Raw genomic sequence first — 17,819 nt, forward strand, 5'->3', positions numbered from 1 at the left:
AGAGCCCTGGCTGTCCTGGACTTGCTTTGTAGATCAGGCTGGCCTCAAACTCTCAGAGAACTGCCACCTCTGCAGTGCTTTCCTCTCCGAGTGCTAGGAAAGGTATGCGCCACCACACCTGGCTCCAGTCCATGCTTTTAACCACTGAGCCATTTCTACAAGCCCTTAGAAAGATCATAGTGATTTCGGCATAGAGGCGAAGAGGCAGCACCCTAGGAAGAGACTATTTGGCTGTGTAAAAGGCTATGTGGGCCGGTATGTGTTGTTTCCACTTTCAACGATGGGCCTTTCAGTCCCTGTCTCCAAAGACGCGCCGGTCTGCCATGAATGACTCGAAGGTTCCAGAGGGGTCTAGCCACCGTTCAGTCACGAACTGACTAGACTACCAGGCTGTGGCCAGGTCCAGGCCCAGGCCCTGCCTGCCCTGCCGTGGCCCCGCCCCGCCATAGCCCCACCCCCGTCCGGCCCCTCCCCGGTGGACAGCAGCAGGAAGCGCGCGGGGCTCCTCCGACGCCGCGGTCGCAAAGGTGCGGAGGGGACGCAGGGTGCAGGCCGGGCGCCCTGAGCTTCCTGCACGGCAGCCAGTCGCCGCCCGGGCCCAGCCTCGCCCCAGCTCGGCCATGCAGGCCCGCACTCGCCCCTGCCCGAGCCTCTGGTGCACCGCTCGGGGCTCCGCTGCTCTGGCCTGGGGGGCGGGGCTGGCGGCGCGGCGTCATGCATATGCATGAGCAGCGCGGCGGCGGCTCCATTGTGCCCTCCGAGCGGCGGCGGCGCGATGGCGCGGGCGGCGGCGGCCCGGGGGCGGCGGGCGGCGCCGAGGGCGGGCTGAGCGCATGGAGCGGCGCGGGCCGGGGGCCGCGGCGACGGGCCGGGCCGGGCCGGGCGGAGGTGAGAGGCTAGGTGGCTCGGGGCACCGCAGACGAGCGCGGGCGGTGGGGCGCGCAGGTGCGGCAGGTGCGGTGGCAGGTGCGGCCGGTCCCGGAGCGACGGACGGTTTTGGCTTGGCCCGGCTCTGCCGCCCACCTTCGGGTACCTGTCCCCTGCGCCGTGCTATCCGGCTTTCTCACCCCTCCGCTGAGCCATTGTTGGGGTTGGCCCAGGGGTGCAAGTGGCCTTCGGGGGCCTCCTGAGCCAAGGAGGCTGACGGGCCCTCACCCCAGCCTGTCGTTCCAGCTCTGGAGCGGGGCGAGCTCACCTTCACGGAGCACCCCTCAGGTTCTTACGTGCTCACCATCTGGGTAATTCGGGGGCGGGGGTTGGGAGGGTGGGAGCCGTTACTGGCCTGAGGAGGAGCTGCGCTGCCCCTAGGCTGAGGACGCTGACCTGTCAGTCCCTGGCCAGGTTTTTGACAGGAACACCGTTTTCCAAACTGAAGCTCAGACATGGAGATGCCGAACTCTCCCTAAATTTTTTGTTCTCCTTGGTACCCTTAACACCACTCCTAGGTGCCCAGTTTCCCCCTTCCGCCCCCCAAAGTATCCCGTTCCCTCAAGGTATCATTTTCCCAGCACCCAGTGCCTTTCTTACTCTGTCACCTTTCCTGTTTGCCTCCCCTATTCTGCCCTCCTCCTTCTAGGGTTCCTTCTTTTAATAGTTAGAGACAGTCTTTGGTGATGTCTTTAACTCATTTGTGTTATTGCAGAAAATTTTGTCGGGATGCAAATGGCACATGTGACCTGATCTATGTGGGTAGGGTGAATACAGACTCACCACCAAGTCCTGGCAAAGCCAGTACCAAGGGCATCCCTTGACACTTGAGAATGGTAACTAGGGAGGGAAGCTTAACCTTACTCACCAGAACTGACCTCAAGTCCCTTGATAGGCTCCCAGGGTGTGGAAGCAGGCTGGAGGCACGATGAGGATAAGCAAGTAAGAGACAGGCCCAACATGTTTAGAGAGCATCCTGACTGCTCGGGTTGATCTGTGAGGGCTGATAACTTAAAGGTGCCGTATAGCCTAGAGTGGCCTCCAGATTCCTAATTTTAAACATTGGGCATTGAAATCAGCTTTGCTCTGGCTATTGGCAGATGCTCATTCCTGGAGTCCTTCATGAACAGTTGTCTGCACACTGAGGCTAGGAAGTAGGAAGTACTGTTGCTTCACATGCTGGGCAGGCAGGAAGGACCTCTAGCCTTCTGGGCACTTGACTCCCCTTCCTTTGATACTAGGGACTCTGTTTCTGCCTCACTTCAAATCTGTCATATCCTTATCCTCCCCTTTCCATCATGTGATTTTACTGTGTTGCCCTGAACTCCTAGGCTTAAATGATCTTCCTGCCCCAACCTCCTGAGTGGCTAAGACTACAGGTTTACCCTTATCTGGAACTGTCATCTGTCATTTCTCAGGAACCTTTTGGTCCCAGTTTCTTTTCTTTGCTTTTTTTTTTTTTTTTTTTTTTTGGAGACAAGGTTTCTCTGTGTAGCCCTGGCTGTCCTGGAACTCACTCTGTAGACCAGGCTGTCATTGAACTCACAGAGATCTACCTGCCTTTGACTCTGCCTCTAGAGTGTAGAGATTAAAGGTGTGTGTCACCACCCAACTGATCCCACTTTCTTAAGTTGAAGCCTAACCCTGGAACTTTGGAGGAGTGAACCCTGTTTTGTGAGCTGTTGAGAAAAGGCTGGCCTGGTGTAGGAATGTTGGCTGAGAGTGGTACCCATTACTAGCTCTTGTTCTTAGCTGCTCAGACAGGTAGAAGTGGATGGAGCCAGGAGACTTGGGGTGTAGTTGCTCTGGGACACCTGGAAAGCAAGTTCTGTGGAGCTCAGTGCCTGAGGGAAGACATGACCCGACCCCAGAAGGCCTTGTTCTCCTAGATAGACTTCAAGTCAGAGCAGCAGTAAGGAACCTGGCTTCTCACTGCAGTTGGCACTCTGAGAGGCCAGCCCTCCTTGCCAGCTCTGCCTTGGAAGTGGGAGGTAGGTCTACTCATAGGATACATCCCTATAGTCAGGAGCAGGGGGTTCACTAGATACCAGGTCTGGGGGTGTGGGGCCTCTCCACCAGACTTACATGTTGAGGTGTGAACTTAGTTTAGTTTAGCAGGAAGTCCTCCCAGCAAAGAGAGGCATGCTTAGGGGGAACTGGAAATGTTTGTGGTCTCTGTCCACAGCAGAGGAGCATTGTGGGTGGAATTCCCCAGGCCCATGTGATGTAGAATGCCCCTGTGGGTGCCTCCCCACCCTACACCTGTCCTTCTCTCTTCTCCCCAACTCTCTGCATTTCCTAGATCAGAGGCTCTCAAACTGTGGTCACGTGTGTTAAACATACAAGGCTCAGGACCTGGCCTGTCCTGATGACCCTGGGTGGGGCCAGCAGCCTGTCTCACCAGCTGACTAGAATGCTCTGACATTGAGTGTTGCTGCCTTAGGTGACTTGAAATGAGGCAAGAGCCTCTCAGCTAGCCTGGTTCCCTCCCTGCTTCAGACAACAAAATGATCCTGGCTAACCCAAAAAGCCAGTGGGTTTTTTGAGGGATAGGATATTTGCTACTGGTGATGTGGTTTTGTAATTATGTAGTTAATTTTGTTTTGTTTGGTTTTGTTTTGAGAAAGGGTCTCACTATGTAACTTAGGCAGGCCTTGAACTAATGACCCTTTTGCCTTTGTCTCCCAGTTGCCCTGATTTCATGTAGGCACTACCACACTAGGCTAGTTTAGAATTCATCATCTAGTCAAAGCTGGCCTTGAACTCCTCCTGATCTCATGTCTCTACCTCCCCAGTGATAGGGTTATAGGCATGGGCCACCATACCCTTGTGTGGCTAAATGTTTTATTGTGAGATAATTGTAGCTATACCCAGTTCTAAGAAATGTATCTCCTTCCAGTTTCCTCTGAATGGTAACATTTTGCAAAACTGTAGTAAAATCGCACTCTGGGACCAGCACTTGCTACACAGGAGGAGCCTTTCTGTTGTGGATTTATATATATTCACACCCATCTTCCTTATGTAGAAGTTATAGACATGAAATGATCATCCTCCCCACACTTCATTTAATCTCTGGCCACCGTTAACCTGTTTACAGTTTTCCTAATTTTGGCAGATGACAGAATCATATAATACCAGTAATTGGCTTTTTGCCCTCAACACAGTTTCTGGGAGATTTGTCTAGAATAGGATGTAGTGTGTTAGCAGTAGTGTGTTCCTTCTGGCATCTGGGCTGTAGGTGTCCTGCACTGATGTAACTATTCTTTCATTGAAGGACACCTGAGCGGTTTCCAATCTTTGGCTGTGACAAACATTCATATGTAGGTTGTTCTGTTAGCATCTCTGAGCTACATGCCCCAGAGTAGAGTTGCTGAGTTATACTTTGGTAGCTGCGAGTTCGGATTTATAAGAAATAGCCAGACTTTTCCAGAGTAGCTGTACCTTTCATTTTACAGTCTCATGGGGAATGAATGTGAGCTCTAGTTTCTCCTTGCCAGCGTTTGATGATGTCACTTTTTATCTTAGCTGTTCTTCTTTAATCTGTTTTCCTGATGAGGAAAAGATGCTAATCACTTAGGTTATTTTACCACTTATGTTTTCTTTGAAGAAGTCTATTCATGTGTTTTGCTAATTTTCTATTTGGATTTTGTTGTAGTAATAATTTAAGTTGGTAGTTGTGGCATATAACTTTAATCTCAACACTGGGGAGTCAGATGAATCTTTGTGAGTTTGAGGCCAGCTTGGACTACAGAGCAAGTTCTAAGGGCAGCCAGGGCCACACAGAGAAACCCTGTCACAAAAACAACACTAATAATAATAATAACTATAACAACAATCATTTAATAATTTGTTATATATTTTAGGTGCCACCTCTTTTGGAACATTTCTTCCAATGTAAGCATTTCTTCTAGCTTATCATATCTTATAATCCTTTTAGCAAATCTTTCACAGAAAAGATTTTAATTTTATTTTATGAATCAAATTTAGATTTGGTAGCAAATGTTTAAAAAAAAAAAAAGACTTTGTCCTGTATCCTGTGGAGTTTCTTTTACCTTTTCCCAAATATCTTACAGTTTTATATTTTACATTTAAGCCTAGGACCTAGTTCGTTTTGGTGTGTGGTGTAAATTGGTTATAGTTGTTGCAGTAGTGAGACTCAAACCCAGAACGTGACACATGTGAACACAAAACAAGTGCTCTGCCATTAAGGTACATCTAGATTTGTCCCCACCCCCATTTTATTTTCTGTCTAAAGTCTATTGTTTACTGATAGAACTCTAGTTGCTCCTGCACCACTTGTTGGAGATGTCCTTTCTCTACTGAATTGCTTTGGTGTTTCAGGGAGTATTTGTGTGGCTGCTTCCGATATCTTCTCTCTTCTCTCATGCCATGCTTCTGTCTGATTCCTGTTACCCATTGCACATGGTTGTTCCAGATCCTACATGTCAGGTCTGGGGTTTTTCCCACCAGGTCACCCTCCCAAGATCCAGCAGTAGCAACAGATGCCAGCCTCTGCTGACAAGCTGGCACATTCATCTCTAGCTGTCTAGGCAGGACTTTGCCTGAGCTAGAATCAAGTTTAGGTGCCTCTGAGGGCTAGGGGACAGACTCTTGTGTGTGGAGTTTCTGTGCCCCTAATTAGGTCTCTTCACTGTTAGCCTGGTGCTGGGTATGGGAAGGACCCCTGAGAACCTAAGCCTGCCCAGGCAGGGCCAAGTCACAGTTCCCCTTTCTTTTTCTCTGCTGATTCTGGGGCTTTGTGTGTGTAGACCTGCCTTGCAGGGCCTCCAGGTCTGTACTGAGCCCTGAATGGTAAGCACAAAGAAATGTTTGTTCCAGAGCTGAGTGGGTGCTGGGTTACCCCTTGCTCCCCTAGACAAGAGGCTTGTGAGTGCTGAGTGGCAAGATGGAAATCACCAGCTTTGAGCATGTTTCATACACGTGGCCATCAGAGCCCTACCAAAACAGTTTCAGACAGGAGCACTCAGGCCTTCCCAAGGGTCCTTGAGAAGTGCCAAACATGGCTGTGTGCCACTCTGGTGAAACCAAGCAGAGGTAGGCACGCACACACAAACACACAAATGCCTGCTCCCCTCAAGTCGCCTGGAGCAGCTTGAAGGTCCTGTGGCCTGAAGCCCTTCTGCCACCCTCTTGATAGGAAAGAGCTGCCAGCCAGGGGCTGGGTTGGTGCCTGTGTCCTGTGTCAGCCGTGTCGGTACAGCCGCCCTAAGGCCAAGCTGGTGGATGGACTGCTGTTGTACATCTGCTTCCTGACTTTCCCAGCCTCCACCTCAAAGAACACTTAGGCTCTGCTCCTACTCAGGTCTCTGGGCTCCCTGGGGTGGGGGCTAACTCCTATTGGCTACCCCTCTGACCTTCACCAGGGCCTGCTGAGGGTTCCTGGCTTTATATGGTTACAGTGTGGGAAAGGGTAGGTGGGAAGTATTTGATGTCAGAAAGTCCTTTTCCAGGGTTGGTCCAATGGCTTAAGATGACAGGGCCCTTGTTAGAGTTGCTTTGCACTGCATTCTGGGCTGATATCTGCCAACACTGCTGCCCTGGATTTGTCCACACTACCGTGAGCATCTAAGCTCCTGCCCTCTCCCTCCTGTCCAGCAGCCGGAGCAGCAACTCCCAGATAAGTTCCAGCACATTGGGCCTGTAGGCTGCTCCATCACCAATGAACCCCATGAACCCCATGAAACCTGCCCTGCCCCCTGCACCACACGGGTGAGTGTGGGCGTCTGTGGCCTGCCTCTAGCAAGCCTTTGGCCATCTGACCCTACCTTACCAGCTGCTCTCTCTATAGTGATGGTTCATTTGCATATGAGTCTGTGCCTTGGCAACAAAGTGCCACTCAGCCAGCTGGATCACTGTCCGTGGTCACTACTGTGTGGGGAGTTGGCAACGCAACACAGAGCCAGGTGAGTGAGCACTGGGGCCATCCTCCCCTAACTCTCAGATCCAGAGCTTTGCTGGTGCCTCTACCACTAAGGAACCAAGAGGACTGGCTGAAGCATAAGGACGGGGCTTCCTGAGGGTCTCAAGTGACTAGGTGCCTTCCTTGTCTATTATCATGGGATGTCTTCCCCTGGCTCCATATACCCTCCAGTCAGAACTGTAGGCAACCATTTCTCCCACCCCAGCCCCTCTCCCATTTGCTAGGCATCTCTTGAGATCTAGCATGTTAAGAGCTGTGTCTTGAAGACAGTGGTTTGGCTGGTTCTCTTTAGTGACTCCCACTTCCTTGTAGGTTTTGGGGAACCCCATGGGCCCTGCAGGAAGCCCCCCTGGTGGCTCAATGATGCCTGGTGTGGCAGGTGGCAGCTCTGCCTTGACCTCCCCGCAGTGCCTGGGACAGCAGGCGTTTGCTGAAGGCAGTGCTAGCAAGGGCTATGTACAGCAAGGCGTGTATGGCCGAGGAGGCTACCCTGGGGGATCCAGTTTCACTACTGGGTAAGCAGGCCCTCACTCGGCCAGTGACCTGAAGCCCTCAGCCTGGCAGTCCTGCAGAAAGGTTGGATGTTGCTTGCTTCTCCCCGACTGTCTGTAGTAGCTGCAGTGGAAGTTCTATTAAGAATGGGTTTCCCCGAGTGTGTCCCAGAGTAAGCCTTTGTAGACATTAAGGCAATCTTATATCACCTACAGGTATGCAGGAGGCCCTGGAGGCCTGGGGCTCCCTACACATGCAGCACGGCCCTCAACTGACTTCACACAAGCAGCAGCTGCAGCTGCCATGGCTGCTGCTGCAGCCACGGCCACAGCCACAGCCACAGCCACTGTGGCTGCCCTGCAAGAGAAGCAGAGCCAGGAGTTAAGCCAATATGGAGCAGTAAGGCCCCTCAAGCCCCTTCCATGTGGTGGCAATTATGGGTGGGTTTGGTGGATTTGGCAAGGTAGCAAGTTCTGTGACAAGTGTGGTCTGTACTAGGACTTCATGAGGCCAGTGAAGGAGAGAGGACCGTGGCAACAGCTGAGAGTGGAATCTGACCATTCCTCTGTTTTCTCTTCTCAGATGGGGACTGGGCAGTCTTTTAACAGCCAGTTTCTGCAACATGGAGGTCCTCGAGGACCCAGTGTACCCCCTGGCATGAACCCTTCAGGCATGGGAGGAATGATGGGCCCCTCTGGCCTTTCCTCCATGGCCATAAATCCTACTCGAGCAGCAGGCATGACACCCTTATATGCAGGGCAGCGACTGCCTCAGCATGGGTACCCTGGGCCTCCCCAGGGGCAGCCACTGCCTCGACAGGGGGTCAAGAGAGCCTACTCAGAGGTGAGCATCTTGCTGGCTCAGGCTGGGTCCTAGATGATGATTCAACTACCCAAGCACCCTCCAAGTTATGACAAGGATGGTATCTGGAGTGAGAGAGGACTGCTTGTGCCCAGCAGGATCACACACACACATGTTTACACATATATGCATGCATGGCAAACTGCTTCCCCTGATACCTTTCCCTGGGCATCTACTTCTCAGGTGTATCCTGGGCAGCAGTATCTGCAAGGAGGCCAGTATGCAGCCAGCACTGCCCAGTATGCTCCTGGCCCTGGGCAGCCCCCTGGTCCTGCCTCCTCCTATGCAGGACACAGAATACCCCTGCAGCAGGGCATGGCCCAGACCCTATCTGCCCCTGGCCCCACAGGACTGCATTACAAGGTAGGACTGGCTCTCATGGGCCTGTGCTGGGTTGAGTGCCATAGGACTCTGGGCCTTTAGCCAGAGAATCCTAGTCAATACAAGAACAGCTCTCAGGATGACTGGTCTGGTTCTGTGGCACATATATACATACACACATACACACATACATACACACACATACACACATACATACATACACACATATACACACATACATACATACACACATACATACACACATACATACATACATACACACATACATAAATACATACATACATACACACACATACATACATACACACATACATACATACACACATACACACATACATACACACATGCATACATATACACATACACACATACACACATACATACATGCATATACACATACATACATACACACATACATACATACACACACATACATACATACACACATACATACATATACACATACACACATATACATACATACGTACATACATACACACACATACACACATACATACATACACACATACATGCATACATACCTGTGGATAAGTGGTGTAGGGAACAGCAGATAGGCTTCCAAGCCAGTCTGATGACCTTTGTGAAGCTGTGCATTTCACTCCCTCACTCCTCTACCCTGCATCCTGACCTTTGTCTAAAAGACAGGCCCTTGCTGGCAGTGCACACTATCTGAGCATGTGGAGGATGAGCTCATGAGCCTGGGTAAGCAGGATGATGAGGCTGAGAAGGGTGAAGGTAGAAGGAATGTTGTGCACACTTACCTTTCAGCCCTTCCAAGTTGGAAGGTTACTCCTGTTTTGTGTAGTTTAGCTTTTTGCATTGTGAAATCAGTAATGTTTCTTCTGTGTTGGGGGGCGGGGTGTGTAGAGAATGTACAGATCAGCACCTCTGTGTGTACAAGGTCTAGGATTGGGCCTAGGGGGTCAGTGCAAGGTAGGCTAGAGCCCTAAGCACACTCAGTTTTCTCTCCCACAGCCCACAGAGCAATTCAACGGGCAGGGCGCCAGCTTCAATGGAGGCAGCATCAGCTACAGCCAGCCTGGCTTGAGTGGGGTACGGGGCTTGGCAAGGGTGGATGGGCTGGGAGGCTCACAGGGTGGGCACATGGAAAGAGGGCACCAGGCAGGAGGAAGTAAGTGTAGGTGCCCTGCCTAGTACTCCAGGGCTGCCTCCTGCCCACATGTATTCTGATGGTTTCCACGGGTGTTCCATCAACTAACTACCTCCTATCCTGCCGTTCTGCTTTGACTGTTTATGCTCAACCTCTACAGCCTTCCCGCTCCATTCCTGGTTACCCCAGCTCCCCACTGCCGGGGAATCCCACGCCACCCATGACGCCTAGCAGCAATGTTCCCTACATGTCCCCAAGCCAGGAAGTCAAGTCTCCTTTTCTGCCTGACCTCAAGCCAGGCCTCAGCTCCTTGCACCCATCACCCTCTGGTGAGTGTTTATTTTAAGCCCAATACCCACTTTAGGTTTCAGTAGCTTTGGTAACCAGGACTCAGTAGAGTCCTATGGGGAGCTTGGAAAATGAGGGACATTTGCTAGACCTCAAGAAAAACCCAATGTCTCAGCTTCATAAGAACCAAAAGAGTTAGATCAGATCCTCCTGTTTTGCATGGTGGCCCTATCAGGATCTGTCTGTGAACCTAAAATGCGCCCTCTGCAGCTCAGCCCTGCTACGAACCCTTACTTTAGGGAGACTTCTGTGGAAGAAGCTAGCATCCTAAAACCTTCAGATGAACAATAGAGTGGTCCAGTCTGAATGTGCTTTCTAGGTTGGAACCATTTCCTGTGACTGTTCAGAATGTGATTCAGATTGTGCTTGATAACCAAGGCAGGATAGAACATACAGACTGGTCCCAAGTTCTAAGAAGAAACACTCATGGGAGCCCCATTTATAGGGATATCTCATCCTCTCCAGCGTTTCTGGCTGGGCTTGAGTTAGGGCTCAAGGTGCAGGAGTATGCTTGAGGGGCAAGATCCCTTGGCCAGACTCATGGCCAGCATACCTCTGCCCTCAGGAAGTGTCCCTTGTGATGAGCTACGCCTGACCTTCCCAGTTCGAGATGGGGTAGTTCTGGAGCCCTTCCGCCTACAGCACAACCTGGCTGTGAGCAACCATGTCTTCCAGCTTCGAGATTCTGTCTATAAGACCTTGATGCTGAGGTGAGTCTCACTACCATCCTGCCCCTGGGCCCTGGCTGTACAGTGTTGGCTCCCATCATCTTCCCTGCTAGGCCTGACCTGGAGCTGCAGTTCAAGTGCTACCATCATGAGGACCGGCAGATGAACACCAACTGGCCAGCATCTGTGCAGGTCAGCGTCAATGCCACACCCCTCAGCATCGAGCGTGGAGACAACAAGACCTCGCACAAGCCCCTCTACCTGAAGCATGTGTGCCAGCCAGGTCGCAACACCATCCAGATCACTGTCACCGCCTGCTGCTGTGTGGGTAGCCTGGGAGCTGTGGGCGGGGTTTGGCAGGGTTTGGCTGGGGCCAGCTGACACACCCCGGATTATCAACTCTCCTGTGGGGTTTGGGAGCTTGTGCATTGAGGGTCTTTATCCTTGAGAGACAAGATGTTGCTTTTCTTTTTATTTCACTCTGTCCTTGCCATTTAAGAAGAGGGAACCAGTAAAATACACTCTTACATTAAAAAGATTTAATGCTCCTGTTAATTATGTCAAAGAAACCAAGCTGCACAGAAAGCTCATGGAAGATGTTCCACCTGCACTGGTGTGGGCCTCACCAGGTTCCACTGGGCAGGATCCCAAGTAGACCTTGAGCTGCAGGCTGCCAGGAGTTATGCTGATTGAGGGGGCATGGAGATAGGGTGGCTCAGAAGCTGCATCATGCCAGGAGTTCCAGGGACTTTAGGTGATTGCGTTTTGACAGAAAACTAGACAGTGGTTGAGCAATACCATAGTGCTCTGCCGAGGGCTGAGGTAGTGTAGTAACAAAATAGGAAAGCCCTGCCTGTGTGTCAACACTCAGAGGGCCTAGCTGCCGGGAAGGTGGCTGGCTCGGCTTTCTTCCACACTAAACTCTTTGTGCCTGGCACCCTTGATTTAACTCCTAGACGTGTCCTCTGGACCATGTCCTCGCTTGCTACCCCTGTAACATCCTCACTCTGTTGCAGTCCCACCTCTTCGTGCTGCAGCTGGTGCACCGTCCGTCTGTCCGCTCTGTGCTGCAGGGCCTCCTCAAGAAGCGCCTCTTGCCAGCTGAGCACTGCATCACCAAGAGTGAGTGCTCTCCTCCTCAGCCATTGTGCTGTGCCAGGCCGAACCCTGCTCTGTGGCCTAGAGGCCATTTTCGCTCAGACTGGTGGTTCTTCCGGGGGGGGGGGGGGCTGGTGTTGGGGACCTTTACTCAAGTCCTTTCCCTGTCGATGTCAGTAAAGCGGAACTTCAGTAGCGGCACCATCCCTGGCACCCCTGGGCCCAATGGAGAGGATGGGGTAGAGCAGACAGCTATCAAGGTGTCCCTGAAGTGCCCCATCACCTTCCGCAGGATCCAGCTCCCAGCCCGTGGTCACGACTGTCGCCACATACAGGTGTGTGGTCCCTGTAGACATTTGTTGAAATGTGTTGCCCTTAAGATGTTTCGAGCTTGTCGAGAAACCATAAAATTGCTTCAGTATTGACTGGAATCTAGGTGGAAACTGAAGAACTGCTTAGTAAGATTAAGAAGAAAGAGCAGTGGGGTGGGGTGGGAGTTGTTGTGGAGGGATAACCAGGAAGGGGATGTCATTTGAAATACAAACGAATCAAACAAGAACACAGAATTTGTGGGAAGAGTTCTACTTCCAGCGTTTACCCAACTGAGATGCACGCTAGTTTCCATTGCTGCAACCTGTAACAGCTTCCGATAAAGACATGTTTACCAGCAGCTTACTGATGATGTACACCTGTAATCCCAGATCTCGGGATCTGAGGCAGTAGACTCTTAAAGGAAAGCTGGTCTGGGATACATAATGACAATCTCTCAGGTTTCTTTTTTCCCCTTGAGATAGGACCTCAGATATGCCAGGCTGGCCTCTGCTCACTGTAGCTGGGATGAACCTGAATTCGTAATCATCTTGCCTCAAGCTCCCAAGTCCTGAGATGGCAGGCAGACCCCACCTCACTAAAGTATTGAAAACAGTTTTCTTAGCCTCATCCCCTCTGTGGATGGGACCCAGTATCTCAGCGGCATAGGGCCCAAAGACAGCTTCGCCATAGGGCCACCTCCTTGCTTGGCCTCCCATCCCCAAGATTAGTTTTGCTCCTTTAAAACATAATCACATTCTTTCCTACATATGTACATATGTTTGTGACTTGGCTCTAGCTGTCCTGGAAAGGTCTTTATGTAGACCAGGCTGGCCTCCAACACAGAGAGGTCTACCTGCCTTTGCTTCCTGAACACTGGGATTAAAGGCATGTAACACCCCAACCTGTTCTGGGTTAAGTTTCCTTGTGGATACTTGCTTTGGTTCTAGGGCATCACAGTGCCAGGGAAGGCTGCTTAGGGCATCCTATCCTGGGTCTAATAAAGACAGTGCTGTGGTAGAAACCTGATACCTTCAATATATACCTAAATAATCATACTTTCCTGAAGACTGTCATAACAGTCCTGTCCATTGAGGTGGTGAGAATGACCTCTCTCCCTATCTCTTCAGTGCTTTGACCTGGAGTCATACTTACAACTCAACTGTGAGCGGGGAACCTGGAGGTGCCCGGTGTGCAAGTAAGTCAGTCTTGTTTATGATGAGGGGAGAGCCGCCTTTTCTTCAGAGGGTGAAACACAAAATAGCATCAAGAAGGGCTCCTTAACAGACCAGAGAAGCCCACCTCAGGGCAGAAACTGGGTGGCCTTGTATGGCATCTCCTCACACTGGACTACCATAGTGGTTTATCCAGGGTCACCTCACATAGGGTCACCTGATACATGCCATGTACACATAGGTGATAGAGTTGGAGAAGTGATAGGGTCTATACCCAACTGGGCTAGACTCCCTAAACAGTCTCCTTTGCCTTCTACAGCAAGACAGCATTGCTGGAGGGCCTGGAGGTGGATCAGTATATGCTAGGCATCCTGATTTATATTCAGAAGTAAGTATCTTCTTCCTGCTACCCCTGCATCTGTGGCCACCAGAGGGCAGTCCTGGAGTAAGTGCGGTCTTCGGAGCCTCTTTCACAGTGAAGCAGCTCCACTCCCAGCCAGTGCCTACTGCACATCTGCTAAGTGCCCTGAAGGTTTCTGGGTAGAAGAGTGAGCAGAAGGCCTGGTTGGAAACTTCTGACAGCTGAGTAGGGCAGCAGGTGCTAGGCGAGTGGCCAGTGACCAGTACCCCTTTGTCCCTGCTTAGCTCAGACTATGAGGAGATCACCATCGACCCCATGTGCAGCTGGAAGCCAGTGCCTGTGAAGCCTGACTTACACATCAAGGAGGAGCCAGATGGGCCAGTGCTGAAGCGCTGCCGCACTGTGAGCCCTGCCCATGTGCTCATGCCCAGTGTGATGGAGATGATTGCAGCCCTGGGCCCTGGCGCTGCCCCCTTTGCCCCATTGCAGCCCCCTTCGGCCCCTGCCCCCAGCGACTACCCCAGCCAGGGTAAGTATGGCACACCCAGGCTTGAACTTCGGGTGACCCTGGGCAAATGGCTCATCCTCTCCAGATCAGCCTCCTGGCCTGTGGCAGTGTCACAGCCGCACAGTTACAAGCACCGTGCAGAGTGTGCCTGTCCTTCATGTCCCCTCTCTGGCATGGTGGGGAAGTCATGGTGGACCATGACTCTAGGAAGCAGGGTACTGAGGCTTCCACCTTTGGTTTGGAGTAAGGCTTTTCACTGAAATACTTGGATTTGGGGTGTCCCTCGAGGACCCACACTGCATGCATGTAGTTCTTGGTTGTGGTGGGTACCTTTTCATCATTTGAGGTCTCCCCTCCTACCACTGCCCCCGTGTTCAGTCCCCTTGCAGTGATGGGAAGACGTAGAATTGTGCCTGTGTGGTTGCGTCCCTCCATGCCCTAGTCACCTTTCCACCTGGCACGTCCACCTATCTGAGCTTTCTGTCTGACTTTCCTCTTGTAGGTTCCAACTTCCTGGGGCCTGGAACCTTCCCAGATTCTTTCTCATCTGCTACACCCACCACCCCAAACCTTGCTGAGTTCACCCAGGGGCCACCCCCAATCTCCTACCAGTCTGACATTCCCAGCAGCCTCCTGACTCCAGATAAGTCTGCGCCTTGCCTCCCAGGCCAGGTTAGTGCTATATACAGAGGCTCATGGGTGGGAGTCTCCAAGGAGTCCTTGAACTATTCTACTAAGTTCTTTCTCCATCCTCAGATGGCACCAGCAGGCCACCTGGACCCAGCCCATAATCCTGGACCACCAGGACTGCACACTCCCAACCTCGGCCCTACCCCAGGCACCCAGATACACCATCCAAACCCTTCCCCTGCATCCCGGCAGCCCCTGGGCCAACCAAACACAGGGCCCATCAGTGAACTGGCTTTCAATCCTGCCACAGGCATGATGGGACCTCCCAGCATGACTGGGGCAGGGGAGGCCTCAGAACCAGCTCTGGATGTAAGTAACTAGACCTGTGTGGGGTGGGAGCCATTGGTCCCTGGGTCAACACACCTGGCTTCATAGAAGGGATGACAGCGAACCTTCAGGAAGGAATGTCAATCCAGGGCAGCTGTTCCACATAGGTTGGGTACATGGAATAGCTGTAGGTACCAGGTACCTGTGTGTAGTTAATGAGTGACTTGTCCTTAGAGGCTGTGGAGCCTGGGTGTGTGAAGCTCACAGCACTATCCTCAGAGCCCAACTTGACCTGGGTATTCAGTTCTGCATCGTGATAACACAGGCAGTTTGTGAGCAGAAGCATGAGTGTGTGTTCACTCTCCTTGAAGTTCCTCATGAGGAAGATGAGGAGCAGGCCAGAGTCATGGAGTCCTCCCACCTGCTTTGGGCCCTGGGAATTACACTGGAGATCCTTTCTCAGGCCTGTGCATCTCCAGTGCCACCTCCGGTTGTACTCACTGGCTCCTGGGAACCATGAGCTATTGTCCTGTAGCAGCTTTCCATGGGGAGATACAGGCAGCTTCATACAGCCAGATGGCTTCACTCTGGCACCCAGCATTTGGCAGGGGAAGGGCAGGTTAGCATTCCCTCTGGGCCTGAGGCCAGGACAGCATGGCCACTGGACATGAAGGGTCTGAGACCAAAGCTGCTAATGTGTCTGCTTTGTCCTCAGCTGCTCCCAGAACTGACCAATCCTGATGAACTACTCTCCTACCTGGGTCCACCTGACCTCCCCACAAACAGCAGTGATGATCTGCTCTCGCTCTTTGAGAACAACTGATCCTGTGGAAACCCCTGGCCTGGAGAAGACACACTCAAAGATATCACCACAGCCTTCCCTTCTCACCCAGCCCCACAGGATGCCTGCCGGTTCTCCCTGAATCTCCCAATACACACACCCTGAGCTGGGGCCCACCACTGCCAGCCCCTGATAAACTGGAAGCAGCCCTGTGCTCCAAGGGGCCCCAGGCCAGTGGTCCTCACACCCCCCTCCATCAAGCTCACTGCTACAGAATGGTTCTTGTGAGGAGCCCTGCAGGCCCCAGCAGCCCCATGTGCACAACCCTCTGCCCCAGACTCATGGCCTTGCACTTGTCCTTCCACCCTGCCTGCTCCTGCCCAGCCTGCATCTTGTCCAGCACCGATCCTTCTGTTTCTGCTCCTCCTCAGAAGAGCTGGCTGGTGAGGCTGGCTCTGTACCCTTGGTCTGCAGCTCCAGTGCCTGAGCCTGGCAGCCTTTGGGAGCCTGGTGCTCCCACCCAGCTGAATCTGGTTCAGGGGTTCCTCCCTCCACCCTGAGCTTCAGGCAGCGCTGGGGTGGGAGCAATAAAGCACAACACTGTACATAGTGTAGAAATGCTAACAGCTGGGAAAGGGAGGGCAGCGATTTCAGGCGCATGTTCCTCTGCGGACTGGCCTGCCTTACTGAGCAGACAGCTCAGGGGGAGGTTCAACTCCTCGGGGTGGGCTTTCAGACTCAGCTCCATGTAAATTCTCCAGTGAGCTGCTCCCCCAAGTTTCTCTTTTCTGTGAAAGTGAAGAATTAGTACAGCTGTGTTTTTTAAACCACCTCGGCACCCTGCGGCCCACACCCAAGTGGGGGAGGCCATTGCATCTGCTGGCAAAGCGCCTGGGCCTGCAAGCAGGGTGCCGGCCTGTCGTGTCTCCTGTCTGTGCAATCTATTAAAGGACTCCCTCTTGGTGGGCCTGGCAGAGTCCTTCCTTTATGCTGAGGGGCTGTGGCCTTCCTGTTCTTAGCACCCCAAATAAAAATGTACATGTTTTCATCCAGGCTCAGACCTCCCCTGTGCCGTGGTAAATTTCCTTTGCCCTGGAAATTTCCAAGTTGGCTTTAGCTGCAGAGCTATTTTGTAAAGTGTCTCAGGCTCGCCCTGGAGACATTTGCCACCATGTCACCTTCCCTGGGTGTGCCCTAGGGCCCGGAGCCAGCTATCTGTCAAGTGACTGCAGCATTGCCAGGGCCTCTGCAGCAATCCCCTCCTGGCCCGCGCCCTGCCCAGACAGCATTTCCTGTGCAACCGGAAAGGTGAGAGTCTGGGAGGGGTGAGGGGAATCCTCGGCTGGCTGCCAAAGCCTTCCCTGCTGCACTGGAGGAGGCTGCTAGGGAAGAAGGAGAAACTGCTGCAGAGGCTCCGTTAGCTGTCTGACTTTGGAGAACATACTGGTGGCCCTCTCATTACCGTAAGGAGCCTGTTTACAGCTTTTCTGTCCTCTTGCTGAGAGTGGGGGAGGGGACAGAAGTGAAGAAAACAGCAGGAGGCCACAGGACACCACTGCAATCTTTGGCTCCAGCCTCCAGTGGGGAAGGGGAGGAAGAGCTGGAGTTTAGGGTAGGGGTAGGATTAGAAGAGCTAGGATGCCAACTCTGTAACAGGTACTTGCAATGTGGAGAGCCTAGAGACTTGCGGTGCCTTAGCCATTTGTCCTGACAACAGCCATCCAGAAAATACAACCTGGGGCGGGGGTGGACAAGTGATTGAGGAGTAGCTGTCCAGAGTCCCTGTGCACCATCGGGAATGAATGACAGTAAAGATTATAGAGACTCAGAACACAGTTCTGAGAAGCTCAAGGCTAATGGGTTGCACAGGACTTTTACATGCATTTCTTTTAGCAAAGCAGGGGCATGGACGTGTTCCC

The 17,819-nt window shown here is 52.3% G+C and overlaps 1 protein-coding gene across 3 annotated transcripts; it reads left to right on the top strand.

Moving 5' to 3' along the window:
- Positions 1-470: 470 nt before the first annotated feature.
- On the top strand, positions 471-16,953 carry ZMIZ2 (zinc finger MIZ-type containing 2). Of its 3 annotated transcripts, none has more exons than XM_080922363.1 (20): positions 471-527; positions 6,086-6,250; positions 6,547-6,657; positions 6,737-6,851; positions 7,181-7,383; positions 7,576-7,759; positions 7,943-8,203; positions 8,405-8,584; positions 9,560-9,637; positions 9,856-10,024; positions 10,609-10,753; positions 10,825-11,035; positions 11,728-11,833; positions 11,987-12,144; positions 13,249-13,316; positions 13,613-13,681; positions 13,939-14,183; positions 14,665-14,834; positions 14,919-15,161; positions 15,835-16,953. In XM_080922363.1, exons 3-20 carry the CDS (start codon positions 6,608-6,610, stop codon positions 15,940-15,942), a joined length of 2,763 nt encoding a protein of 920 aa, XP_080778489.1. In that variant the 5' UTR covers positions 471-527; positions 6,086-6,250; positions 6,547-6,607; the 3' UTR covers positions 15,943-16,953. The 3 variants fall into 3 exon arrangements, with proteins under 3 accessions (XP_080778489.1, XP_080778488.1, XP_080778487.1); XM_080922362.1 differs by lacking the exon at positions 471-527 and adding an exon at positions 758-888 and having other exon boundaries at positions 6,544-6,657; XM_080922361.1 differs by lacking the exon at positions 471-527 and adding an exon at positions 758-888.
- Positions 16,954-17,819: the final 866 nt, after the last annotated feature.

Source organism: Micromys minutus, assembly GCF_963924665.1.
Source record: "Micromys minutus genome assembly, chromosome: 1".
Classification (NCBI taxonomy): domain Eukaryota; kingdom Metazoa; phylum Chordata; class Mammalia; order Rodentia; family Muridae; genus Micromys; species Micromys minutus.

Excerpts from the sequence above, each read along its gene's own strand:
- ZMIZ2 (XM_080922363.1), top strand. The coding sequence starts at position 6,608 with ATGAACCCCATGAACCCCATGAAACCTGCCCTGCCCCCTGCACCACAC. Across the intron at positions 10,025-10,608 it reads CTTGCACCCATCACCCTCTG|GAAGTGTCCCTTGTGATGAG; the intron begins GTGAGTGTTTAT and ends CTCTGCCCTCAG. Across the intron at positions 13,682-13,938 it reads ATCCTGATTTATATTCAGAA|CTCAGACTATGAGGAGATCA; the intron begins GTAAGTATCTTC and ends GTCCCTGCTTAG.